This window comes from Podarcis cretensis, assembly GCF_951804945.1.
Source record: "Podarcis cretensis genome assembly, chromosome: 9".
Classification (NCBI taxonomy): domain Eukaryota; kingdom Metazoa; phylum Chordata; class Lepidosauria; order Squamata; family Lacertidae; genus Podarcis; species Podarcis cretensis.
Window position 1 is genome coordinate 23,963,646 of NC_137178.1, and position 27,349 is coordinate 23,990,994.

Genomic DNA, 27,349 nt, shown 5'->3' on the forward strand with positions numbered 1-27,349 from the left:
AGGGGTTGGCAAACTAAGGCCCAGGGCCAGATGAGGTCCCTAGGCTCGTAAATCCGGCCCACGGACCCTGCCACCTGCTCGGTCAGTCCCTGTGCGCTGTGCGGGGGCTGACTTCTGCGACACTGGCATGGCTTCTGGGTGGGCGGAAACGTTGGCAAGGCTTTGGATTGGCTGCAGGAAGTTCCTGTAGCCAATCTGAAGTGTGGACACCTTTGGACAGGCAGCGACGCTGGCGTGGCTTCGGATTGGCTGCAGGAAGTTACTGCAGCCAATCCGAAGCCTCACCACCCGCAGCTGAGGTAAACCCGGCACGGCCATGGACAGAGAGGCAGGCAGGCAGGCCTGGGCTGCGCCATGGGCATCATGACGGGCGCGTCACAGGACTTCAGCCAGAGCTTGGCGGGCTTGCTGGCCCCGGCGCTGCTGGTAGTGGCATGCTTGGTGGCTGTGCTGCAGCAGCTAGAGGACGAGTTGCACGCCGCATGCGTGGCCTGCCTGCTGACCTGGCCGCAGTGTGTGGTGCACACTGCCTGGGGGCTCCATGGGGATGGGTTGATGGAGCGGCTACTGCTCGTCAACACTGGTGAGCGGACGGCGTCGAGATGCGCTCCTGAGTGTGTGCCCTTTATCTAATGTCTTCATTTGAAAGTAAAATGTGCTGCAATACTGTGTCTAGAAACATAAAAAAAAAAAATCACTGTGGTCTGAAACCCAGATTAGGCAACCTCTCTTGTGCACTTGAGATGTTATTGTTAATCTTCACATTTCAAGGGCTCCTCTCTAAAAAAAAGGAAAAAATTGTTATCATGCCAGGCTCTGATTACGGTAAAAACAAACTCAGGACTTTATTTAGTCTATTGATGCAGACACTGAAAGCAATAGGTCTTATAATGCTGAAAAACATAAAGGTGAAGACCGCCAGGGTGTTCTCCACCTTAAGCTCTCCACACACAACTGTTTTCCTTTTGACTCTGTCTGTAAGTTGTTGAAGTAGAGATATTTCTTCGGAGTTTTATAATTTGCAAAAAGCAAATTTAAATTACATTACAAATTAAAACATAAAGCCTGAGGATGTTATCTGTGAGGTTTGTGCACAAGGCTATACTTTTTACACAGACGTCATTTGTAAAGTTCATTTGTAGCAAAATTAATATTCAGACATTTGCAATTTTTCAAAGAAAGGAAGGTTAAACATGGCTTAAATGAAGTATTTGATAGAACAAAATGGTTTTTTAAATGTTGCCAAGAGTAGAGGCATGCTATTTTATTGATACCAATATCTTTTAAAAAAGAAAGAGCACTAGAAATAGAAAAACAAGAGATATAAGACAACAGAACTCTTTGAAAGGGAAATGTGCAAGAGCCCAACATTTATCGGATCTGCATGAGTTGATTGCATCCCATTAATTTAAAGTGTTTGCTCTCTGAAACATTTACTTTAAAACAATTCACTTATTTTTGCATGAATACTTTTTGAGAGAATGTGTGTGCATTTTTAAAATAGCACAGTTGATGTTCATTGCCATGATGATCTTAGACGACTTGGGGTGACATCAAACATTCCAAAGCTCCACTTTTTCATCCAGCAAAAGGGTGAAAGGGAAGAATACTACAGTATTTCCTGCAAAATCACAACGGAAAACCATAAAAAATATGTGTTGCTATTGCAATGCAGGTGCTGTAATGCCCATAAAGAATCTTCTCGTATTGTTGATAAAAATGCAAGCTTCTCACTCATATTTGTGGAGAAGGAACAGTCAGCAGACCAGTTGGCTTGATTTTGTTGATGCCTCCATCCAAAATGCAAACCCTTGGATATTTGACTTTCACCAGGTGAGCTGCAAACTGAAGCAGAAAGACCCAATGTCAGGAAGATTTCTGAATGTGCACATACACATTAGCACAAAGCAGCAAGGTGGCTTGCTGGGATACCTGCATCATCCTATCAATCAAACCACAGTATTGCTTTACGAAATTATTTCAAGGTATTTTGATGGTTTGCCTGTTCTCTATAAAAACAAACAAACAAACAAACAAACAAACAAACAAACAAACAAACAAACAAACAAACCGTACTGTGCTGATAAAAGATTAAAAGTTGTTGCTTTCTTAAGGCAAGGGGTAACAGATCAGTGGTGAAACATGTGCTGAAGGATCCATGTTCCATCCTGGGCAAAAAAGAAAAGGAAGGCAGGAAGACAGATTGGATAACAGGTGATAGGAATCTTAGGCAAGGGGGAAGAGACAACACCAGGCTAGATATGTGCACCAAAAATGAAGAAGACTCTTGCCCAAATGACAATAGATGCCCAATGAAAAGGCAAAGTAATACAAATCAGGCATTGGCAGTGGAGGCTAGTCCATTAGGGCAAATGGGGCACTGTCCCAGCAACCTCAGTCTGCCTTCTGTCAGTCCCCACCTGCCTTCTTACAACCAGTCCAGGTTGTGGCTGCCGCCTTCCTCCTTTGTCTCAGTTCTGCAGTCAGGATGATGGGGAGGAAACTAGAATTTGTTGGCTATGCTTGTGATTAGTTCTGGGATCTGCCAACTGTTGGGCTCCCTGCCTTCCACCCTACCAGCCACTGTGGAGTAATGGATTAACTTAGAAACAACAGAGAAACAACTACAGGACATTCAGAAGACGCCAGAAGGGAACTTTGTACAACAACGTTTTTAGTGTTTGATGTTTTATTGTGATGTTTTATTGCCGGAAGCTGCCCAGGGTGGCTGGGGCATATAAATGATAAAATAATAATGATAATGATAATAATTAGTATACAAATAGTAGGCGAAGGTGGTGCTGTGGGTTAAAGCCTCAGCGCCTAGGGCTTGCCGATCGAAAGGTCGGCGGTTCAAATCCCTGCGGCGGGGTGCGCTCCCGCTGCTTGGTCCCAGCGCCTGCCAACCTAGCAGTTCGAAAGCACCTCCGGGTGCAAGTAGATAAATAGGGACCGCTTACCAGCGGGAAGGTAAACGGCGTTTCCGTGTGCGGCTCTGGCTCTGGCTCTGGCCAGAGCAGCGATGTCACGCTGGCCACGTGACCCGGAAGTGTCTCCGGACAGCGCTGGCCCCCGGCCTCTTGAGTGAGATGGGCACACAACCCCAGAGTCTGTCAAGACTGGCCCGTACGGGCAGGGGTACCTTTACCTTTACCTTTAGTAGGCGAAGTAGTAAAAGAGGGGTTCATTGGGTTTAAAGAAAAACAACCATCCTTGTGTTTATGCTGCATAATTAAACTGCTTTAAGTAGAGGTTGGATGGCCACTTGTCCGAGATTCCTGCATTGCAGGGGCTGGACTGGGTGACCCCTGGTGTCCCTGCCAACTCTACAGTTCTATGATTCCAAGCATACTTTGTCTCTTCACACACACCCTCCGTATTTCTGCCTGTCATGTGCCTTCTGGACGTGCCCTAAGAAACAAATGGGGAACCTGCTGTATCCTGAACTCCAGCTTCCATGAGTCCTAACCAGAACAGCCAATGGGCAGGAATGATGGGAGCTATTGTCCAGAAGCAACTGCAGCGTCACAGGTTTCCAGTCCCGGTGTTAAAACCTCTCCCGTTGGCTGCAGATGATCTTTTTGTATGCCACAGCTTCTCATGTTGGGCTTGAACCACCTGCAGAGTTTGGTGAACAATCAAAGTACACTGTATACCTATGCAAACAGAGATACAGCTGATCACACAGATGTAGAGTACTGAGTGTAGCTGCTGCTAAACAAACCACTTTAGCAAAGACCAAGGCCAAACAACCTTGGCGTCTGTGTCTCCATTCAGGTTGCTGCCAGATCGACAGAAGGGCGCTGTCTGTGGTCAGGAGAAGGGGAAAACCCAGTGAAACATTGGCTTTACTTTGACCTTTAAAGCCCTAAACGGCCTCGGCCCAGTATACCTGAAGGAGCGTCTCCACCCCCATCGTTCTGCCCGGACGCTGAGGTCCAGCGCCGAGGGCCTTCTGGCGGTTCCTTCATTGCGAGAAGCAGAGCTACAGGGAACCAGGCAGAGGGCCTTCTCGGTAGTGGCGCCTGCCCTGTGGAACGCCCTTCCAGCAGATGTCAAAGCAATAAATAACTACCTGACATTCAGAAGACATCTTAAGGCAGCCCTGTTCAGGGAAGTTTTTAATCTGTGATATTTTAGTGTATTTTTGGTTTTTATGGAAGCCGCCCAGAGTGGCTGGGGAGACCCAGCCAGATGGGCGGGGTACAAATAATAAATTATTATTATTATTATTATTATTATTATTATTATTATTATTATTATTATTTACTGTTACCCAGGGGACGACACGGCAACAATGTGGGTAGACCAGAAAATACAGCTCTTTGCTGCCTTTGCCAAGAACCCGAGTTGTGCTGCTTTGGCTACCTTTACGGACTTTCCATTGGTGCATTTCAGCCCTCAGCTTTCTGTAGCCTGTGAGAGCATGGCATGTCTTCTTAAATCTCTTCTCTGTCGTGCATTCATTCAGCCCACTCTGAATGAAAACCAATTGCCCTTACTGGAAAAAACCCTCCATAGTCTCGCCCTTGCAATTTCTTCACTCTTAAGTCCCAATGCACTCCTACATGCAACCTTTCCCAGTTCCACCCTACCCCCCCCCCCCCGGTCATCTGACAGTTGACTATGCCCCTTATTTCCTTTCTGCCTCCTATGCCTTTCAGAACACCTACAGGATATCAGCTCTCATTCGGTCTCAAAGCTAATATTTTCCTTGAAATGCCAAATCATCCATTCATCCACCTTATATTTTCAATATCCCAAGGCCCAATTATAAATAAGCCAAAGCAACTGAAATAACCCCCCCCCCAATAATCTCCCCCTATTCTTTCTAGGTTGAATTTTAGACTGTAAACTCCTTGAGGCAGCACCCTATCATGTTCAACTCTTGTAATGCACGTTGATGGTGGCATAGCTGTTAAGGGGAATGTAAGTTATTGTGCAGAAAAACCAGCCATTGTGCACATTCACAGGGCCTCACGGAGAAGGTGCATATTAACCTTCCATGAAGAAGGAATTGTGCACATTTCCTTATCAATATATAGCAGAAGGTCTCCATTACGATTCCTATGTAGCTTGACCCTACCCTGTTATTAAGCTTTTTTCATTATGCATCAACCCGTATACAAACAAAAAACTGGGCTGATGAAGTCAGTCTTTTCTACCTCATTGTCAGTGGTTTGGAAGGACCCCTAGGTCACCCTACACTATGGTATTCCCACGCATACCTGAGAGATGCATCTGAGCACCAAAGGGAACCTGCTCCCAAGTGGTTGCAGCTGCATATGAAGGGGCCATGAATACAGAACTACAACCCTTGAGATCTATTCATAATTTCAAGTGAAAAGCCAACAGAACTCCAGTTATGTATTTTACGGCTGTGCCTTTGGCTTCCGCTTATCCAAAAGGCAACTGTGTGTCCTGAAGATTTGCTTCTCGCTCAGAGCTGATAAATCTTGCGCTGTGCTATTCTTCCGTAATGCCCAAGTAATCATGATGTAGTAAAACAAGGATTTCACTGAAACTTTGACAAATGACCTTTTAAACCTCCCAACGGGACAAAGGGCTATTACTACCCTCATGCTGGGAGACCCTTAGCAACCAGGCTGGAGCGGATCTGTGACAACTGCTGAAATATCAGCCCTAAGAGAGAGAGAGATCAGCAGAATACTGCAGAAGAAAATGTAGTGCCTTTTGCTAGCTGGGTGGTCCAAAGGATGAGGAATACTGCAGAGAAAAGAAATGGCAAAGAGCTTGAGTGGAAAGGGACAGAATGTAAAATGTGACATGGAACTAGGTGGTCTTGTAAATAGAATTCGGGAAGATATTTATTGATGGGATGGAGGACAGCGTGTGCTTGCATGCATCATTTTCACCAGAGAAAGACATCCATGGATGCAATTTGAAAAGGCGACAAATCACAATAAATAACAATGAAAGCAGCCCCGCTCTCCACCCAATTAAAAAACAGTACCGGAACGGATTACTTCCGGGTTTCGGCAGTCACGAATGCGCAGAAGCACTAAATCGCGCTTTGCACATGCACCGAATTGCCGAATCGCAACCTGCACATGCACAGACATGGGTTGCGAACGCTGCGGGTTGCAAACGTGCATCCCGCCTGGATCACGTTTGCAACCCGAGCGTCCGCTGTATTGGATTATGTCTAGGCTCCATCTAGGTTACTATCCAACAGCACCAAATAAATGGCTGAGGCCATGTTTCATACTCATGTCTCACTTGCACCAAGAAAAAGTCAGATGGCGATGCCACACTGGCTAGTTGCTAGAAAGACATGACATCTTCTCCACCTGTGCTTTCTGCAAAGTAAAACACTGCTAGAGGAGCATTGTCGGTTATTGCTAATTTCCTTTATACAGTTCCATCGGTGTGCATGGCACTTTACAGAGTGCCAACCCGGCTAAGGAGTCGAAGAATGTGCAATTATTTCACTTACATGTACTTGGAACTTAGCTCTGGAAAACTAAGTGCAGGACCAGGTATAGCCAATGTGGTGCCCTCTTCATTTTGTTGGTCTCCAAATGCCACCACTAGCAGCCAGCAAAGCTGATGGGAGTTCAGCGTTCAAGAATATCCAATTACCCCTGCTATAATTATCAGTATAACTAGGGGGTTAGTGCTAAATGCTCCCCCCCCGCCCTACTAATGATGCTAAATGATGATCACCCCTGCAGTCTAGCGCTTTAACTCTTGGCAACAAACATGGCTGTGGCTGCAGAGGTTAAAATCACAAAATCATAGAATCAAAGAATTGTAGAGTTGGAAGCGACCCGAGGGTCACCTTGTGCAACCTCCTGCAATGCAATGAGTTCACCTCCTTCTTGAGCCTCAGATATGGAGAGATGGGTAGTGCTACCCCACATTTTGCCACTGGTAAAGACAAGAGTCAGAAGGTTGGTCTCCTCCCTAGCCCCTTCCCTGTTTCTTAAAGTGCTGCAAGCTTCCAGAGGCAAGCTGGGAGACATCCAGGGCCTCAAATGGTGTCAGGTGCGGCAACATCACCTTGGCAACGTAGCAGCTATTCAAGCCTTCTTGGTCTCCATCCAGTTCCTTGGTCCTTGTGCTAATGATAATGGCTGGCTGACCCCCCTCCCCAAACAGTCCTGCCCACTTGTTGTTCCCCGGAAGGCAGGGGCTGCCTTGACTGCTTTTCCCACCTCTTCTCTCATTGCTTGGGGAGGAATACCCAGGGCAGCCTGGATACCATCAAAGCCCCTTTAAGGCTAACCACTGATCGCTACTCATTTTTAAACCTTTTCTCCCGAATACATTTATCTGCTTTAGAATGTATAGCTCCAACTTCTTGTTATACTCATGCATCAGAAGCTAAAATCTTGTGTTTACAGTTCTACTGTCAACTATCACGTTCCTCAATAGAAGGTAGGGTCAAATTATGTTTATGTCCAGACTACTGAGAGCAGTAAAACTTAACATCTTTCATGTATGTTGGTACGTTAGACACTTCATGCACTCAAAGTGTATACAATGGAGATTCCATTAAGGGAGGTGAAAACTGTTGAGCAGTAACTGGACTAAGGCCAAATCCTGGCACTTCATTTCTCTTACAGACAAGTGTAAGGGGAAAAAAAATGGAAGATTTGTGAAGGCGGTGTCAGGGAACTGCCATCGGAGAGTCAGGTGGTGGAAGGGCTCCAGGAGGCTAGGAGACCCTCGGATGCTGAGGAAGGAACCAGCAGGGGGAGAGAGAGAGTTCCTGCAGAAACTCAGTCGGAGGGAGGGCTCCAAGATACTTCCAGTGAGAACAGCGGAGAAGTCTCAGGACCTCCGTTGGGGACGCCTACTCCGCGCAGGAAACTGTCACGCAGAGAATCCAGAAGGAGAGTTTCCGTTAAGGAACTCTTATGTTGGCGTAAATTCCGGAAGCGCCCACTGACGGATTCTGCCAGCGATTGAGGTAGCCATGCATCCATGGCTCCGCAGACTGGGAGAGTTTAGAAACTGATTGCATGAGTTTGAGAACTCAACCATTTACGCACAAGCAGCCCCTTAACCCATTACAGGCGGGTTGGCTAAAAAATGCAGTAGAAGCAAACATTGGTACTTTTCTACATCATGCATTGGATCTTGCGTTTTTTTGGGAGCATATTGTTAAATGATTTAATTCAATGATAATGTTTAAGTAACTATGGTCCAATATGTTCTTATACAAGAAATCCAGAATGAGGTAAAGCAATCCTTCAATGCTTTATCAGCACACAACCCCATTTTATGAATTCACAATATTTCACTGAGATCATGATTACCAGACACTTATAAAATGCAGGCGGCTTTAATTCAATTAGCTAACTTTAAACATTTAAAAATATATAATACCATAATACCCTAAAACCACCAAGACATCTAAAAATATAGAGCTGAAGTCAACTAATATTTACTCAGAGTAGACCCAGCAAAAATTAATGGCCATGTCTGATTTGGACCCACTGATTTCAGTGGGTCTACTTTGAGTAAAAATTATTTGACCACAGCCCACTATAGCAGCAGAATTAAAAACAATGGGTGGCATTCAACAAAATTTACTAAGTAGACCTAGTCACATGAATGGACCTAGTTTAGTTCATGTGTCTGCTCTCGAGCATGACTAATGTTGGATACAATCCAGTATCAACAGACTCAAACAGCTCAAACGCACAAAGCAGCAGTAACATCACAAGTTAAAAACAACAGCAGTTAAACACCAATTACTAAATTATCTGGTAAAATCACTTTGGACCAGAAAGGTCCAGAAAACCTGTTCAGAAGTCATCAGTGTGGGGACCATGTATACGTGGGTAGAAAATCTGATATGCATGGGGCCACCTAAACATATTAAGCTACTGGCTGTTCTGCATTGATTCCACACACCATGGTGCACACTCTTAGATCCCTATTAGTTTTGTATGTGACTACTTATTTAACAAAGTCAAACAGTAAAGATCCTCTGGTGATCAATGACACTGGAAACATGTTTCTTAGATGTGGTTTGCAGCTGTACCAACCCTGAAATATGATGGTAATGAGGGAGATAAGTAGTGAGGAACAGAGTATGGTAAAAATGCACTTTTCACTCAAGATCAAGGAAGAATTCCTTGCATGCTCAACTGGTGAGGAATGTACACTTTCCACTCCATAATTTCAAGTATAAACTGACAGGTATAAGAGTCTAACACACAAGGAGTTTAAAGTTCCCATTCATCTGCACAGATGGAAAAATATGATAAGAGATAAGGCTACCACAGGCCAGCATACGCCAAAAGAGAACATTTCTAGCTTAACTACTTTAAATTTGACCACACCGCAGATCAAACTGTTTACTTAAAAATGTACAAGTATTTATTAAACAGTTCTTCCAACTTTTCAAAGTGGAAAGATCTCGCCACCACCAAAGACTGCTTAGTTAGTAACTTGCTGTAACAATTTATGTTGTGTTTGCATAAAATCAACACAGTCAGCTCGGGTGGAAGGAAGCAGTTCACAGGGTCTTCTTACCTAAGCTGCAAAATAATCCTAACCTTATTTATACAGCCTGTCCCGCCTTCCCACCACCTTGAACTTTACAAGGGACAATATACTTGGTGAAGCATCTGTTGATACAACTGCAAGAATACTACAGGTTTTCTAAAAAGGAAGCAGAATCAACAAATGCGCTAAAGGAATCAAACAGCAAAACATTCAAAGCCATTTGGAAAACAACAAGGTTTCTATGTACTTCTCATTCAACACTGTTCTTGGTTCTGAGGGCAAAGGGGAGCAAAATGGAACGCCTCTGGGTCCAAACTAGACATCATATGGCAGATGTGTAACCTTTTCCTGATGCCTGTTTTAAAATGACACAAAACTACAGTCTTATTCAGGCATCCTACTTCTGTGCTGAATCAATGTATGAAGGGGGAAAGCAAGGATGCAAATGCTGGCTCTGTCTCCTGTTGCCCTCCATGGGTTTGAGGTGTAGCGTGTGTGGGGGGGACGGACGGACTGCTCTACCTATGTTGGCTCCCCACATGATGCAACAGGGTTTTAAATCTTCCTAGGTAGCCTACAAAAGCAGACCAGGCTCTCCACCAAAGATGTTATTCCTCCAACCTGTGGAGGGCAACAGTGATGGGAGGTGGAGTTAAGTTTGCTCATCGTTGCTCCCTCATTTCACCCCACTTTGTGTGATTTAACGCAAAAATACGATGCCTTAAAATTGTTTGTGGCTGTCTGCAGTTGGGAGTGCAGGAAGGAGAGGGAGCTTAACCCTTTCCAGCTGCACTGCTGTGCACCCTCAAGTTCCAGGCATGAGAAACAATGTGGAGAAAAGCATGAAACCATGGTCCATTGGGAAAAGCTTAAACAGTCCCTGTTGGTCCTCCACTCTTGGCTCAGCCTCCCAGAGACGCCTTTCATGGGGAGGGGATCCCCCAAACCTGTTGGAAAACTATTTCATGCATCCACTGTGCAATGATGGGTGCATAGATTCAGTAATTAGTAAGCCCCGAAAATACTCTACAATGATCATTGTGATGTGAACCAAGATACTTTCTTTTGCTGTCAGCCAAAGGAACAGTTCCCACATGGAAGGGTCACCAGGCACATTTGGAAACACGTCAGTTTCATAAGGGAAAGAGACATTTGCCAAGAATGTGTCTGTTTCCTTATGCTCTATAATATGCCAACAAAACCTCGTGCAAAATCATGACTCCGACTTTGACTTTTTGTTTGGAGTTGGTTGCCCATCTCTCCCTAATGGCAAATATTTCTCTGTGCTAGCAAGAATTGTGATATTTTGGTATTTGGAGCAAGGCATTTAAAAATTGTCCCAGAAAATGAGATAGTAACATTTTGGTAACTTTTCAGGCCAAAAACAAATGGCTGTGATGATCAAAAGTTCATGTGCCATAACCACAGACAGCTATAAAAACACTGTAGGGTAAAAAGTTCATTTAGCTTCATAATCACCCTCTCCTGGCCTGAGCTTCCAAAGTTGTGTCCAAGAAAATGCTGTTCCCAGAGTAACAGAGACAAGAATGGCTAATTATTATTGTCAACAGATTAATAATGTTAAGCTTGAGCTTCTTTTTCACATTAAGAGGATTACTTCTGCACTGCAAAAGGACAACCCTGTCATTTCAGATCACAGAGAGTCGGCTTGCACGTCTAAGTGTATTAATAGAAATATGACAATTCTTCAGAATTAGTGCTCTTAGTAGATGAAATTAACTCACTATGCATTCAGTAATGTGATCAGTTTCAGAAAAGGTGTTGTTTACCATACCAGCCATTGCAATATTCTTCCCCCCACCAAAAGAAAGAAAGCAGAGATGTTTCTGTTCACTCATCTTGGGCAAGTTGTTTTGCTGGTTTCCTTGTTTGTTGACCAGGCAAAGAGGCCACACTCACATTCTGTGAGCTACTTTAGTGACGCTGGAAACCATGTGAATTCCATTGCCCAAGTAAACAGGGTCTTTCAAATAGAGAGTTTGTGTCACACAAGAAAGAGATGGGGGGCACCTGCTCACAGACAAAATCTAGCTATCTGAAGACTGTCAATAAGCAAGTGCTTTGAGACATTCATAAAATCAGACCTGCTCTGATTTTAAGCGAATGTGTGCAGTTACCCTTAACACACAAATCAAGTAAAAACTGACAGAATTGTAACACCAGTGTTGAAACACCCCAGGAACTAAATTAAACCCTTACCACCACCTCAAGACTCCGTCTGTTGTTGTTGTGAGTTACTGCTGCCAATCCATTATGCATTAACATATTCAAAACACTGCAATACCCCCCTCCAATTAATTTTTTTCAGGGCAGTTTACAACAGCTCATAAAACACAATGAATAAAAGCTACAATGAAATCAGTAGAACATTTAATAGCCAAAACCGCAGAAGAAACACAAAAGCAACCATAGCAAAACCACACACAAATACATAAGTGAATAAATTTCAGCGACACTCTTCCATGTCTATCATGGAACTGGTTTCGTACATGAGATAAAGACTTTTTAGATTACTGGGATATTAATCTGTATTTCTGTAGAACTCTGTCCAGAAAATTACACACTACCGTACCACTAACTAGCTGTTACTGTTAAACCTTTTCAACCTTGATAACATTGATGCCATCATAGAAAACTTACCAGTGCTGCATTCTTTGCCACGTGTCCTACAACAACGACAACTCTCCCTTTAAAGCTCTGAAGAGTGGAAGTAGCAGGGCACTGGATGAGGTCTCCTTCAGCAGTGAATGCCGATCCAAATGGGATGTTGATACTGCCAGATATATGCCCTCGATTAAAGCTGTGCAAGAAGTAGGTCCATTAAGGAAATCAAGGAGGAAGAGAGGAAAACCAAGCTCTGAATATCATCGTCCTTTATTCAATTTAGTACCCGACCTTCACCGTAAGGTCTCTGGGGTGGTTATAGCAACTTAAAATTTATATTAAAAACCACAGGAATAAGGTGGGTCCTGAAAACACTTGTTTCAGGTGTGAAAGACCAGGATACAGAGGTGTCTTCAACACACAACCATAAACTGCATCATGGAAACGCCAGACACACCTCTTTGGGGAAGGAATTCCACAACTTGGGGGTCTGTCACAGAGAATGCCCTCTCCTGGACCACCATTCCCTAGACAGTAATACAGATAGAGCCTTTTGCTGCACCTCTGAATGAGTGCCTGAAGTGCAAAAGGAGAGCGCTCTGCAAATGTTGACTGTTCACATGGGATGAGAGTTTAAAAAGCCCCAAGCAAGTAATAGAAAGTGGCCTTATATTGAGTCAGGCCATTAGTCCATCGAGCTTAGAATTGTCCATACCAATCTGAAACAGTTCTCCAGGGCTTTTGACTGGCAGGGATCTTTCCCAGCCCTAGGTAGACATGCTAGGGATTGACATGCTAGGGATTGAGACCATGTACTTGCAAAGCCCATACACACCTAGATATGTTGCATTTGCAAGAACAAAAGTTGTTACCTGATGGGGAGGTAACAAACATTGAAGTTTGGGTGCTAAAAAGATGAGATTGTACACAATCAATGCCATAGTAAGATAAAGAGATCCTTGGGATCTGGGACCATGATGGGGCCAGATGTGAAGCCTCTAGGACAGGCATAGGCAAACTCGGCCCTCCAGATGTTTTGGGACTACAACTCCCATCATCCCTAACTAACAGGACCAGTGGTCAGGGATGATGGGAATTATAGTCCCAAAACATCTGGAGGGCCGAGTCTGCCTATGCCTGCTCTAGGAGCTGGAATATGGTCCTGGGCCACAAGTTGGTTACCCCCATGTTAAGACATTTTTAAAGTTATTGGTTACCTTTTCATTCATTTTAAGTGCAAAAAAGTTAGCTTCTGAATTCATGCAAGTGATATGCATTCAATACGCATTTTACAGAAAACATTTTCAAGTGTGATTTGTTGTGGTCAAATAGTCATGGTTTTTCAACTCGCGCTCACGTTATGTCTTCAAGAGTACCGGGTGCCAAAGAATGCTACTTTTTATTCCTGAATCTAGCATGAATTGCCTTGGAAAGGCTTAGAATTAATCTAAGATTAAGAGATTCCTTTAAAAATAATACATTTGAACAGTTCCATCTGGATGACCGTAAAATTTATACTGCAGAAGTATGAAGTTTGTAAGATCACCAATAAACTAAACCATCCCACTTAGTTAGCACAGTTCATTAATTTCTAACTCGAAGGAATAGCTATTTCTTGCATTCCAAAATTTACAGACCCATAAATCTATGGAGTCAATGTATATATTTCAATATGACATGGTAATTGTAAGACATGACAAGGAGAAAAATGCCTTTAACCTTAAGAAGGTCAAATACAGTTACTTTTTTTTTTATTAAAGTAGTTGCATTACTCACTATGCACAGTTCAAAAAGTCTTTTGGATTCTTTCTCATCTTAGCTGGTTATCTTAACCACTCCATTGCTGAGATGATTACAAAAGCTAGAAATTTATGCAAAGGAGGTTATAGGACCATAAAGAAATTTTGCTGGGAACTTCATGAAATGAATGGACTCATGTTTTTGTAATGTGCTTAATGAAATGAATTGTAGACAATTTCTATAGAAATAAAAATATCACCTAGATGTTACCTTAAGCCCCCCCCCCCAAAAAAACCCCAAGCATAGCCCAGACAACATTATCCTTTTACCAGGAAGCTTCACCTTATAAAACTGGAAAAAAGAAAAGCCTCTCAAACTTACAACAGCCACCAGATTGTATTTCAGTAACTCCTTAGCTTCCAAGTGCAGTGTTACATGGAAAACGCTGCTAAAAGAAATAGGGCACCTGTTGCTAGACCCTGCAGAGCGCATGTTTTCCATTAAATTATGTAAAGGAAAATGCACTAAGCTGCCATCTGCCTTCTCTTTTCCTGAAGTGCTTGGAGGGGTATGGCAAAGTCCTGGGAACCAGCTAGCAGGAATTACATGGGTATGCAGAGGGGTGCAACAACTAGGACAGCTATAGGCTGGCAACACAACTCAGTAACACTGACTGGCCATCAGGAAAGTGCTCTATGCTCATAGCATTCAAACAGTGGTTTCCAGTTATGGCTTGGATGTGAACTATAGTTAGGTTGAACAAGTTTCTCCATTTCAATGACACAACAAACTGTGTTTGCCATGGAGCAGAAAGTACAGAAAGGAGTAGGAGTGCCCTTTATGTTCAGTAATGTGCAATTAAACATGCAATGCAGTTATCCACTCTAGACCTGTAGCTCATCCTATCTGAACAAATCTAAACGTGCAATGTTTAGCCTCTTCTGGAAAATGTTGCTTCCTGTTTATTTCTTGCACTAAAACTCAACTTTATTAATAAACATTTAATCACACCATCTGGGGGGCCTAGTTTTAAAAAGTTTATCTGCCTTGCCTTGAATTGAATAGGTGCATTAAATTACAATGAATAGTTATTACTAGCAAACCTGCTCACATTTCTGGTTTTTTCCTCAACATGCCAGGGAAAAGGGAAGGCAAAATTAAACAGCTTTGCTATGAATGCATTCGGCTTAAATATTAAACTCTTTCAGGAGAAAAACCTCAGAAGACTAAACAAGAAAGAGCTTTTGATACTGAAGCCTATGACTGACAGGAAATTTCTACTGGTGTATGAAATTAATAAACATACAGAAGAAATAAATATACTTTCATGCTTCTCTGAAGGTAGGGTTTTGGCATATTTTCAAGCTATAACTGTTCCATTTTGCTTATATAAAGTTGTGATGTAGAACAGTCTCTACCAAGCTAAGATGAAAGGATAACTTTCAGGATATAATCAAGGGTAACTTATTTCTGTCTGATATGACTCAACAGGTGACTACTAGGAAGGCTTCTGCAAGATTTCAAGTGCTATCACCAATGCTATCTAATATTTATATGTCTTATAGCACTAATATTCACAGTGATCATCTGTAACTTCGGGTTGAGTGTCTTTAAATATGTTGATAACATATATATTTATTGTGGCACTCAAGAGCTGTCACAGGTCCTGAACCAGTTTTCAGAGTCTGTGTTCAAGTGCACGAGGGAGACCAGAATAAATCGAATCTAGACAAGCTGGAGGTGATGTTGGTAGACAGCGGCTGCAGTTTAGAAGTGCTTAGCTTGGCTGTGATTAATGTTTTTTGGGGGACCCTTTCTGATCAAGTAAAACACATGGAAGCCTCATTGATGCAGCACTAGCTCTTGAGAAGCAGGTCAGAGTTGCTGCTAGGAGTGCATTTTTCCATCTTTACCTAATAAGGTTGCTTTCCCCCCATTTCTGGACAAGTCAGACCATGCAATGCTGATCTTCTGCAATTTCCAGACTTGGCTAATGCACTCTCTCTGAATGGGACTGTCCTTGAATATAACCTAGAAATTTTGAGTGGGGCAGAATGCTGCTGCACACCTCCTGACAGATGCTGAGTGCATCTCCTGAATTCACTTTCTACATCCTCAATAAGATGCGGAAGTAATTCTCCTTGAAGTCCATTATGCTTCTCTCTATCATGTATATTGATGTGGGTGGCGCTGTGGGTTAAACCACAGAGCATAGGACTTGCCGATCAGAAGGTTGGTGGTTCAAATCCCCGCGACAGGGTGAGCTCCCGTTGCTCGGTCCCTGCTCCTGCCAACCTAGCAGTTCAAAAGCACGTCAAAGTGCAAGTAGATAAATAGGTAAACAGCGTTTCCGTGAACTGCTCTGGTTCGCCAGAAGCGGCTTAGTCATGCTGGCCACATGACCTGGAAGCTGTACGCCGGCTCCCTCGGCCAATAAAGCGAGATGAGCACCGCAACCCCAGAGTCGGCCACGACTGGACCTTATGGTCAGGGGTCCCTTTACCTTTACCATGTATATTATAGCCTAGTCCTCATTGAGATGGTCAACCTGCACTTAGGCTTTACAGCTTCAGACTGCAGGCAGGAGACTCACGTGAGCAAATGCTCCACCAAGTCAAATAATCTGAAAACGTAGGGTTTACAGATTTACAGGGTTTACAACATTAGATGTCAGGGAGAAAGAAGCCAGGCCAAAAATATTCTCCCGAACTCACCAGACCAGTTAAAACTCCCTGCTGCAGCAATGTAGCACTTTCGGTTGAAATTGGCAAAGTATATAGTAGCGATCAATCTATGACTTTTCCATTTAGAAGGATACTCCTCACTGTTACGGATGTCAACGATAAGCAGCTTGGGCTTGCTAGATTTTGTTTTCTTTGTTGGAGTCTTGAAATGACCAGGTCCTGTCAATTCACACAAGTCAATCAAATCTTCAGCTGAGATCCTCGGTGACACTTCTGATTTCAGATCATTCAACTTGATAGAATCCCTGGACTTTTAAATGGAGACAAGAAACAAGACAATATAGATTTAGCAATACAATGCCTTCATGCAGCATTATGCGCAATCTCCCATTTCCATTAAGAGTAAACATTGTTTCTCTGACAAACTCCAAGCTATTTTATGCTCTGACTCCCATGGGGCCACAAATAATACAAGCTCTCTCCCAACACACACATTCCATTCATCGCGGTGACAAGCATTTTGGTATCTCTGAGATATTACTCAATGCAGAATCCACATATCATCCACCATTTTTCAATGAACAACTAGATGCTAGACTATGCAGAATTGGTGCTACTGGTTGCCTGAGATGTTTTGTGTAATCAAAGCACATATCCCTTCTACTTGAAATATGGCAACTTAATGCAAATCACACAGGGAAACTACCATCCAAAGCCTCATTTACAGCTTCCTCCTTGACTCAGTAGAAAGGTTAGCCTCATCTCTTCTACTACTGAAGGAAAGAAATCTCAGCTGCAAAGCTTCACAGCAGATAGCAATCTTACGTACCCATATCTTACACAAGCTAAGAAAAAGAGCATATACATGTGGCAACCAAGGAGATAGGAACAAAGCAAATAGCACCACAAGGCAATCGCAGCTTATATATGCGGCTACCCTCTTCAGTTTGATTGATACTGCATCCTTTGGGTACAACAGTTAAACATAACATAGGGGGGAATAAGGGAAGACAGACAGCATCTATTTTAGAGCTTTACTTCCTCTATAATGATGACACCATCTATGTCTAATATATCTGCCCAATGGACTAACCCTAGAGGATTATTTCTCTACTAGACATGAAATTTAATACTCACTGTAGGGCTATTTTCATTCTTTTTTTAAGATGAAGAATACTATTTTCGTGATAAAATATACAGCTTCTTTACTAAACCATGACATAAAACAGTAACACTCCACAAACAGCACTATGCTGCACTGTATTTGCTGCCAAAAAGTCTGCATCCACTAGCCACATCTTTTTATACCTAAAATTACTCAAATACATATGAAGAAATAAAACTCTGCTAGGGCTAAGCTTGCCAAAAGCATTACTTTGGCTCTTACTGTAAGCAAACAAATTCAGGACATTTGAACACCACAGTATTCTAGTCCATAAAGCATGCCTGTGTTCTGCATTGCAAACTGTGGGCTGCAACCCAGAGTGTTACTGGGTTGGTCACATATTGAGTCCCCCAACCTGCATGGTGGCAACATCTCACCATTATTGTTGCATAGCTTCTTGGAGGCAAGTGTATTTGCTCCTTCCTTCCCTCTATTTCAGTGGTTAAATTCTATTCAAATATATACTCTCTCTCGCTGTGTGTGTATGTGTGTGTGTGCGCGCACGCATGTGTATGTCCTAGACAACTGCTACCAGTCCAAGTACACAGTTCTGGGCTATATGGACACACAGTCTAGCCTAGTACAAAGTAGCAACTCCTTGATTTGTGAGTGCACACACGGCAATACAAACACATTTTTCCAGGTTCCTTACTTGCAGACATGAACTTGCAGCTGTTCCCTTCCACACTAAAACACACATGTGCCTTACTAATGTGTTGCAATTTAGGTGTACACTCAAATGCAATGGGTCTGATACAGCCAGCCTTAAGTGCTCTGAAATCACATTCATTTTAATGAGTGAGAGTTAAGTGTCTGCTTAACTACCCCCCCCCCACCTGCTGAAATGAATGAGACATAAAACTCTGGCCGGATGACTGTACCCTATTTTCTGAAGCGGCCTCTCATCTGCTATAAAACTTCAGTAAAGAATACAAATGTGGACAAGGGGTAGAACTATGAACAGTGCTCTCTTTGGGACTGTTATCCCTATAACATAGAACCTCACAACTCAAAAACAACAAAACCTGTTTTCTCTCCCTCCCTCTCTATATGGTCAAATTTTGCAATAGTAAACTGATAAGCTGCTGTGCTGCCTCAGTGCAGCCCCAGTTCTCTCCCCCCCCACTTCAGAAGAAATGAAGCCACTTCAAGCACTTTTGAAGTGAGGTACGGCATGTGCTAGGACAGAGAAAGACAAAAAAAGCGAAGAAAAAGAAAACAAGGGAGAGTCCCACTGCTGACCAAGTATTTGTTTTTTCTTTTGTATAACATACCATCAACATTTGCTCTGCTCCGCGATAATGGTCTTTGGGAGTTTACTTTAGGAAGTGATCAGCACACCTCGGAGGAGAAATGCTGCTCATGGCATGAAAGGAATTGCAATTTCATAAAGGAGGCACCTAGTGTCAAGCTGTTCGGAGAGTGTTGGGGTGCAAAGGGAACTGTGGAAAACCATCAAAGGAGTTCTGCCGATAAGGCTATCACTTGGCTCCGAAAGCGCAAACACCTTTCCCAGGCAACGTCTCTTGGCCTTGTTTGTCAATTCCGTGCATTTCTTATGCTTTGGAACTCCTTGAGAGGGCAAGCAACAATTAGTTGCAAGGTGCAGCCAATAGGATAGTTCAGGGTTTTTTTCCCTAGCCACAAAATATATGGTGTGTTTTATAAAATGTGAATATTGCATGTTTCAGGATCACACACATACACACATCACTCCAAATAAGCAAGGCAAGCTTTCCAAAGACAGCATAGGACAGGGACTTGTCAATAATCTAAATTAATCTATCTAAAATCTATCTGCTTCAGTACCAAGCTATTGGAGGAGGGCTGAAAACACCACACTTGTTGGCATCCATCTGTCTTGAGAGACATTGGAGTGCACCTCCAGGGGTGAAGTCAAACGACTGCACTATCAGCACCAAATTGACCTTCCAAGGATGTAAGTCTGGCCAATGTGCATGGAGGTCTTGGGTTGCCCAGACAACAAGACCCCCCTCACAGCCTGGCTGATGCGGTCCAAAGGAAAGCAGAGCAATATGTTTGGCATCAGCTGGGCTGCGGGAGTTGCTGAAAAGCACCATCCAACAGTCTTGGGGACTCCACTCTGGATTTGTGTAGGGTTTACTCCTTAGTTTTTTCTTCTTCCGAAGAAGAAAGGTAAAGGTAAAGGGACCCCTGACCATTAGGTCCAGTCGTGGCCAACTCTGGGGTTGCGGCGCTCATCTCGCTTTATTGGCTGAAGGAGGCAGCGTACAGCATGACTAAGCTGGTCATGTGGTCAGCATGACTAAGCTGTTTCTGGCGAACCAGAGCAGCGTACGGAAACGCTGTTTACCTTCCCGCCGGAGCGGTACCTATTTATCTACTTGCACTTTGATGTGCTTTTGAACTGCTAGGTTGGCAGGAGTAGGGACTGAGCAATGGGATCTCACCCCGTCGCGGGGATTTGAACCACCGACCTTCTGATTGGCAAGCCCTAGGCTCTGTGGTTTAACCCACAGTGCCACCCGCGTCCCTTTTATCTGCCCCTAAACCACCACACTAATAACTGAGTAATTATGCTCTAGGTATTTCTCCCTCTGTAAAGTAAAAATAAAAATAAAAATGAAATTCAAAGAGACAAAAAATGTATTTCCTAAATTAAAGAGCAAACAAAATAAAATATTCCCAGGCGAGTTCCAAAGGTTTATCTGAGATCACCCCACTCCCCAGGCCACCACCAAAGGCCATTTCCATTGCAAAGAAATGTTTCTGTATTTAAATTAAGACAAAGGTTACATTTTCATAATTGCTAAGAGAGAAGCTATCTGCTTGTTGAATCAGCAATCAGCACGTTGGATACAGTGAGTAAGCCATCAGAAAGTAGGGCCTTTTAAAATAGCACATTCCACAAATTCCACGGGAGAGGGAAATGGATTCTTTTTTGCTATTCTTCCTCCGTGAAGAGAAGGCTTACTCAGAAATTCTGTGACTAGGCCTCAATAATCTCTGTTACAGGAATAAAAGCCCGTGCACAACAGAAACAGTATGATTACAGGAGCAGGGAGAAGCCCTGGCACAAGATGAAATACTTCCATTGGCACATTCTTCAGAGCAGTTCTAGGATCAAGATGGTACTGGAACATAAATAAAAGGTCACATGGCCATCAAACCACAAAACAGCTCAGAAGTTCAAAAAGTTTAGGGAGTCAGGGAAGTTAGAAACCCAAATTAGTGTGCTCATGAAGAACAAAGATATACACTTCAAACTCCAAACAATAAATAGCTGACGTGGTTTAGTCAAGCAATGTCACAATGAGAAAACATCTGTACATAGCTGTTAACTGTAAAATGAAGGAAGAGACATCAACAAGGAATGTTGACATCAACAACTGGATTTTTTGTTTGTTTTTAGGTTTATTTTATTGATTTTAAAAAGAAATATATCCTTTCTGCAGAATGGTCTCAGTGAATACCATTTTTTTTTTTTAAAAAATAAGAGAATAAGAGTATGTTTAGCCTTAATATTCTGTTCTATATACCCAAAAATCAATGTAAGTTGAAAGTATAAAAACTCACCAGATCACTCCTGGGAGCATCCTGATAGTCGGATGAGAAACAAGACATTAAACTTCTTGAACAGTTGCCCTCTCCGGCTTGCTTGGGATGCTGTGCGTATTGTCTGTATGTGGCACTCTTAGGGGTCCAGCAGAAAAGATTGATTGATTCACGGACACAACGTTCTATGTCGATTTCTGAAAAGAGGACCGCAAGGTGTAATGGCTGACATAGTGGAAAGTGAACCTTGGTGAGATCAAAAGAGTTCTGGAAAGCCAAGAACAAACCTTTTTTGGTGGGAGCAAATCAAACCACATTCCCTGGTTCAGAAATAACGGGAAGCCAGGGATTGTGGTTCGTTTTGCTCCTGGCATGATCAAGGAAGAGCCAAGTGCACACATTTTGCTCTGGCGGATGCGGCCTAAAACCTAAACTACTTTTAAGAATCCCGCTACTTCTTAAATCACTGACATCTAGCCTAGAAATCATCTAAAGGCTACTCAGCAAAATTAAACGAGCCTCGTTAATGGACTTATTTCCTGTAGGTTTAATGACATGGAGAAAAAAATCTGTTGCCTAATTCTTAGTGGAAATTTAGCAGCTGTATTTTGTCAAAACGAAGCAAGTCATTAATCTCCCTTGATTTGATAAAACTGTCACACCTGGCTGGAGAGACATTTGAGGCTGCAGCAGCTTATATTCCACGCTGCAACTCACAATCACATATTACACTTCCGTAAAGTGTTATCATATGATAACTGATAAATAGCAAAGCCCTACAGCCTTCTGAAAGATGCCATAATCTCCAGCAGTCATTTTAAACTTTCAGTCTGTATTTCACAGGGACGGCAGAGCACACAGAGCACAAAGTTAAGAAGGAACACAGGTGACAAGAGAGGAATTTCGCAGCAAAGCACTTGAGTGCTTTTATGCAAAGACAGATCACTGGAAAAACAGAGCGCTAAACAAGGGATTATTGACACAGAAAATGTTTCATTAAAAGTGTGGCAAATAGTATATATAAATGTGACAGAGCGTTTCTTTTGCATATCATTAAATCCATTCCAGAAACCTGCTTCTTTCTGGCGACCCTGCATGCGAAGAGGAAATTTAGAAAAGATAAATTGCTTGTCACTCTTACAAAGAATGCATGTTAACAGCATTGGCCTGGCCTTTGAGTCCCAAGCATTTTATTTAATGTCCTACAAAACTTGCCCCAGGCACACAGACAACACTTTGGGAGGAGAAAGTAAGATATCAAGAGGTCTGCTTGCTTGCTGAAGCCTTTCCTTTTCACATAGTTTTCCTGTGAACACACATCTTATAGCTTGGTAGGGCTCTGCCTATTAGATACTGCATTGCTTTCCATCTGACACGAAAACATTTTCACTAACTGATGTTACTATTTACTTGAAAATCCTCCATGTTTTCTATTGGTTGAACATGGCACACGATCACACTGCAATGCTGCACTGTGTTGCACCGTAGCGATTTCCTTTTTTAAAAAGTAGTTAGGTAAAATATTAAGTTCTGAATTCTTGCCAGGTCCAATCGTATGTCTTTGGCTGCATTTGCACAATTGGTAAGCCAAATAGGCATGCATCTTTTGCCCCCATGACCCATCCTCACACTGCAGAGGAGGAGTATGGAGACAATTTGGCTTGGGCCTGGCAGGCCAACAGCAGTGCCCTGAGGTTTGCCACTCCTATTCTAAACCCCTTGGAGGTCCCCCCCTTACAATCAACTGATATATACAAATTATATTAAATAAAAATAAAATAAAATAAAATAAAATAAAATAAAATAAAATAAAATAAAATAAAATAAAATAAAATAAAATAAAATAAAATAAAATAAATGTATTATGTGCAAATGAAGCTGCAGATCTTTTGAAAATCTGATACAAATGGATCTTGTCTAAACTTTCATACCCCAAATCCTGCGTTATCTATATACACATGCATGTACATACACATAAACACACACATAGTTAACAGTAGCTATTCATAAAGCCTGGAGGCTTTGTATGTATGGAGAAGCCAAATATGAAGATGCTGATAAATGTATCTGTATAGAAGCTCGTAAGAGATATTAAATGCCAGGTAATTAGTCTATATACAATATGACCAAGTATACAACAGCCAGGGAGCTGATAAGAAAGAGCGAACGAGAAATTGTTTGGGGTTTCTTCATCCTTAGAGCTAAAAACTAGGATTGAGAGGCTTGAATATGTGAGCATCACATATATACCAGTGGAAAATGGGTATAATTAAAGGATTCAGAGCTTTAGGTAAAATGGCATCAATCTTGCAGGCCTCAACATTACAGAACAACTTCAGCAAGCAGGTGTGTGCTAACAAATCACTTTCTATCTGTACCAAAGCCAGCTTCACTACCCCATACTTGGCTGGAAGCTATTAAATATTGGCACGTAGGCATAGCTTCTGTTCTCAAATACCATTATTCACCTTTGATGAATTTTTAGAACTGTTTTATAAACACATCTGCCTCTTGCTCTCTTGACAAAGGCATCAAACACAGGTGATTCAAGAATACGTAGGGGTAAAAGAACAAAACAAAAAAAAACCCTTTCATAAACAAACGGCTCTTGTGTCTTTTTCTTGAAAGTGAAACAGCAACGAATACACCTTCCTGGGAGGAATGGCGAGAGGGAAGTCAAGCATGTGACACTTCTCCTCCAGCCTTCTCTGTCTGCAGGGACAGCTTCTGGAGAAGCTGTCAAACATGCTGCTTGCCATGTGAACAACGTATAAGGAGGTCAGCTCCTGCCTCCTCGTAAAGGGAGGCTTCGGATTCCAGAGCTGCTTTCAATGTGATGCACACTTGTAGATATTTTCTAAGGCAACTGTTGCTCTCCAGTTCCATTAGAACCTATGGTAAAAGGTAATGGTACCCCTGACTCTGGGGTTGCATGCTCATCTCACTCTATAGGCTGAGGGAGCCGGCATTTGTCCACAGACAGCTTCCGGGTCATGTGGCCAGCATGACTAAGCCGCTTCTGGCAAACCAGAGCAGCGCATGGAGTGGTTTGCTAGTCTATCAAAAGGTAATGAGATTGCATCAAATGAGATTGTAACGTTCTGCTCTGGAGAAGGCCAAATAAAGGTAAAGGTAAAGGTACCCCTGCCCGTACGGGCCAGTCTTGACAGACTCTGGGGTTGTGCGCCCATCTCACTTAAGAGGCCAGGGGCCAGCGCTGTCCGGAGACACTTCCGGGTCACGTGGCCAGCGTGACATCGCTGCTCTGGCGAGCCAGAGCCGCACACGGAAACGCCGTTTACCTTCCCGCTGGTAAGCGGTCCCTATTTATCTACTTGCACCCGGAGGTGCTTTCACCCTAGTTAATCAACTGTGTGGAAAAAAATGAAATCAAGACAAAATTGGTTGCTAAGATTTAAAAGGAAAACATAATACTGGAGTCCCAAGCTCAAGAGGAGAGCTGGGACATGAACTCGCTTGTGAGGCAGTTAGGGCCCTTCAGAAACGTCATGCAACTGTAGGAATGATGCCACAACTTCAAGGTCTGCGGGAAGTCTGTGGCTCATTGTACCTGTCAGAATGGAACTGGTTACTCACCACAGCAAATGAAACTGCAACACATATTACTGGAAGATCTTTTAGGTAAGGGGTGTGGCTTCATACTATGGCATGCCCAGTTAATTTAATTCAAGAAAAAGACTGAGAGCCAGTGTGGTGTAGTAGTTAAGAGCGGTAGTCACGTAATCTGGGTTCGCATCTCCGCTCCTCCACATGCAGCTGCTGGGTGACCTTGGGCCAGTCGCACTTCTTTGAAGTCTCTCAGCCTCACTCACCTCACAGAGTGTTTGTTGTGGGGGGAGGAAGGGAAAGGAGAATGTTAGCCGCTTTGAGACTCCTTAAGGGGAGTGAAAGGCGGGATATCAAATCCAAACTCTTCTTCTTCTTCTTCTCTCATATTACACTCCTACAACTTAGCTATCCAATTTTGCTTTTTCCATCTCAAAATATGTCCTACAATTAATTCAAACTCTGCTCAGTGAAATGCAAGGACCCATCTATATTAATATTTTCCATCACCCTTCTAAGATCTTACACTCAAAACCCAAAATTATCAACAGAAACTTCATGAACCGTAATGGAAGACATCCAACATAGAAACTTGCAATACCTGGCAAATCAGAAAACAGCAAAATGCATTCGTTGAATCCATTAGAGAGAAGTCTGTCCCTCAGCTGCTGCAGAATAGCCACTCCAATACAGAAAGGGAAAGAAGAATTCCCAAGTAGTAATGTATCCCACAGATGAAATATTTTGTGCAAAGGAAAGACATCTGCAAGGTGGGGAAAGACAGGAAAATTATGTTTAATTATCTTGAGAGACTAGAAACCTCGCATGGCCCATCAGTAGATCAAACCGAACTAGTTTGTTGATCATTATGTTTAGAAAAGGTTGTGTTGACCTGGAACTGTTGACAGGAGTAGTCAATGTGGTGGTGTTGCTGGACTACAGCTCCCATCATCCTTGACCATTAGCCATGCTGGCTGGGACTGATGGGAGTTGGAGGGCAGCTTCTTTTGCTGCAGAACGAAAGTGGGGAACCTGTGGTCTTCCAGATGTTGCTGGACTACAATTCCTATTACCCCTGGTCATTGGCCATGCTGGCTGCATCTGGTGGGAGCTGAAGTTGAACAACAATGATGTAACTGATAACACAAACTCAGTATGCAAAGGGTTTATAAATAAGATTCAACACAGGAAAAGGCCCTAAATAGCAGGTGACCTAATAGCATGCATGCAACCAAGTGGTGGAAGAGCCATTTGGAGAAACACAAATAGTGTTATGTTATTAATTCAATAGATTCATTGATAAATTGAGTAGGATAGTGAAAGAGGCCTATGATTTTCTGTCACAGATATACAGCCATTTTTCTAGATAAATTACCACAACTTGAAGGTTATTGCTTTAATTTTAGAACAAAGAATACCCAACCTTGTTTAGAAAGATTTATCTTCATCTGTAGATCACTCCCAAAGGTAATCAATAACTCATTTCAGTGTTATTAAATGCCTAATTAAGAGAATGATATATTCTGCTTAAAAAAAACACTTCAAGGACTTTTCTCTTTTGTTGAAACACTCTGTATTTATTACTGAAGCAAAAGGAAAGAGATGCATGATCTGCATAGACATTGAATTCCCAGCTAACTGTTTCAATGGGACCCTTTTCTCCCATAAGTACATTTTCGATCTTCTTGTTATAATAAACATTTACTAGAGACATTGTATGTACAAACTAATCAAGAAATGTGCACAGATAGCTATTGCTCAGCATGCTAAAATAGTTGGCAATATTGAGAAGGAGTTGGCAGAAGGACAACAGGTGGTTGTCCATGGGGAAGACATATTTACAGGCAGATTTGGTACTAATAAAATGTAGTCACTTGCAAATGTCATAATTTTTAGGTGAACTTCATAGGCAGCACAAAATATTTCAATAAATAGGCCAGCAGTGCTCAGTATTTAACTGTGAAAAGTGAGGAGGGGTAAGGACGGACTTAACACATCCATGTTTACCAATCTGGTTGTTTCCAGATGTTTTGGGCCACAACTCCATAACCCCTCCATAGGTCGGGTGGGAGTTTTAGTACAAAACATCTGGAGGCACCCCCAAAATTGAACAGAGGTGGGATAAATTTCGGGGGGGGGGAATGTTTTGGGGGAGGGAGAGAGGTTTTGGTCTTGTTTATAGAGTGATGAGATGGCCAAGGGGATTTTTTTCTGAGTGAGGAGGAGTATCTATTTTTACAAACTAAAGCCACCAAAATAGTTCATTGCAGAACATTTGAACCAGGAGACTTCCTGATTTAGAGCAGCTTTTTAGCTACAACATGACTTCAGCTTTCTGTGACAGTGTTACAAATAAACCCTGAAGTTTTTGCACCCAGGAGAGCAACACATTTTAATGCAGGCACCCATTTTTAGACAAACTATTCCTCATGCTTACTAAATATCAGTCAAACTTTATGTACAATACTATAATTGTATGTGAGGTATATAATTCTCCAAAGGACAGAAGCAGTTGAATGATTTCCCTTCACATTAACTCATCTGAATC

The 27,349-nt window shown here is 42.6% G+C and overlaps 1 protein-coding gene across 1 annotated transcript in view; it reads right to left on the reverse strand.

Annotated features, from left to right (window-relative positions):
• Positions 1-820: 820 nt before the first annotated feature.
• Positions 821-27,349, reverse strand: part of TBCK (TBC1 domain containing kinase) — an 80,034-nt gene continuing 53,505 nt past the window's right edge. The window contains exons 21-25 of the mRNA XM_079990203.1: positions 25,403-25,564; positions 21,256-21,431; positions 16,667-16,842; positions 12,145-12,304; positions 821-1,845 (exon numbers count right to left, since the gene is read on the reverse strand). Coding sequence (XP_079846329.1) covers positions 1,735-1,845; positions 12,145-12,304; positions 16,667-16,842; positions 21,256-21,431; positions 25,403-25,564 — 785 coding nt within the window. The 3' untranslated portion in view covers positions 821-1,734. The remainder of the gene's footprint in view (positions 1,846-12,144; positions 12,305-16,666; positions 16,843-21,255; positions 21,432-25,402; positions 25,565-27,349) is intronic.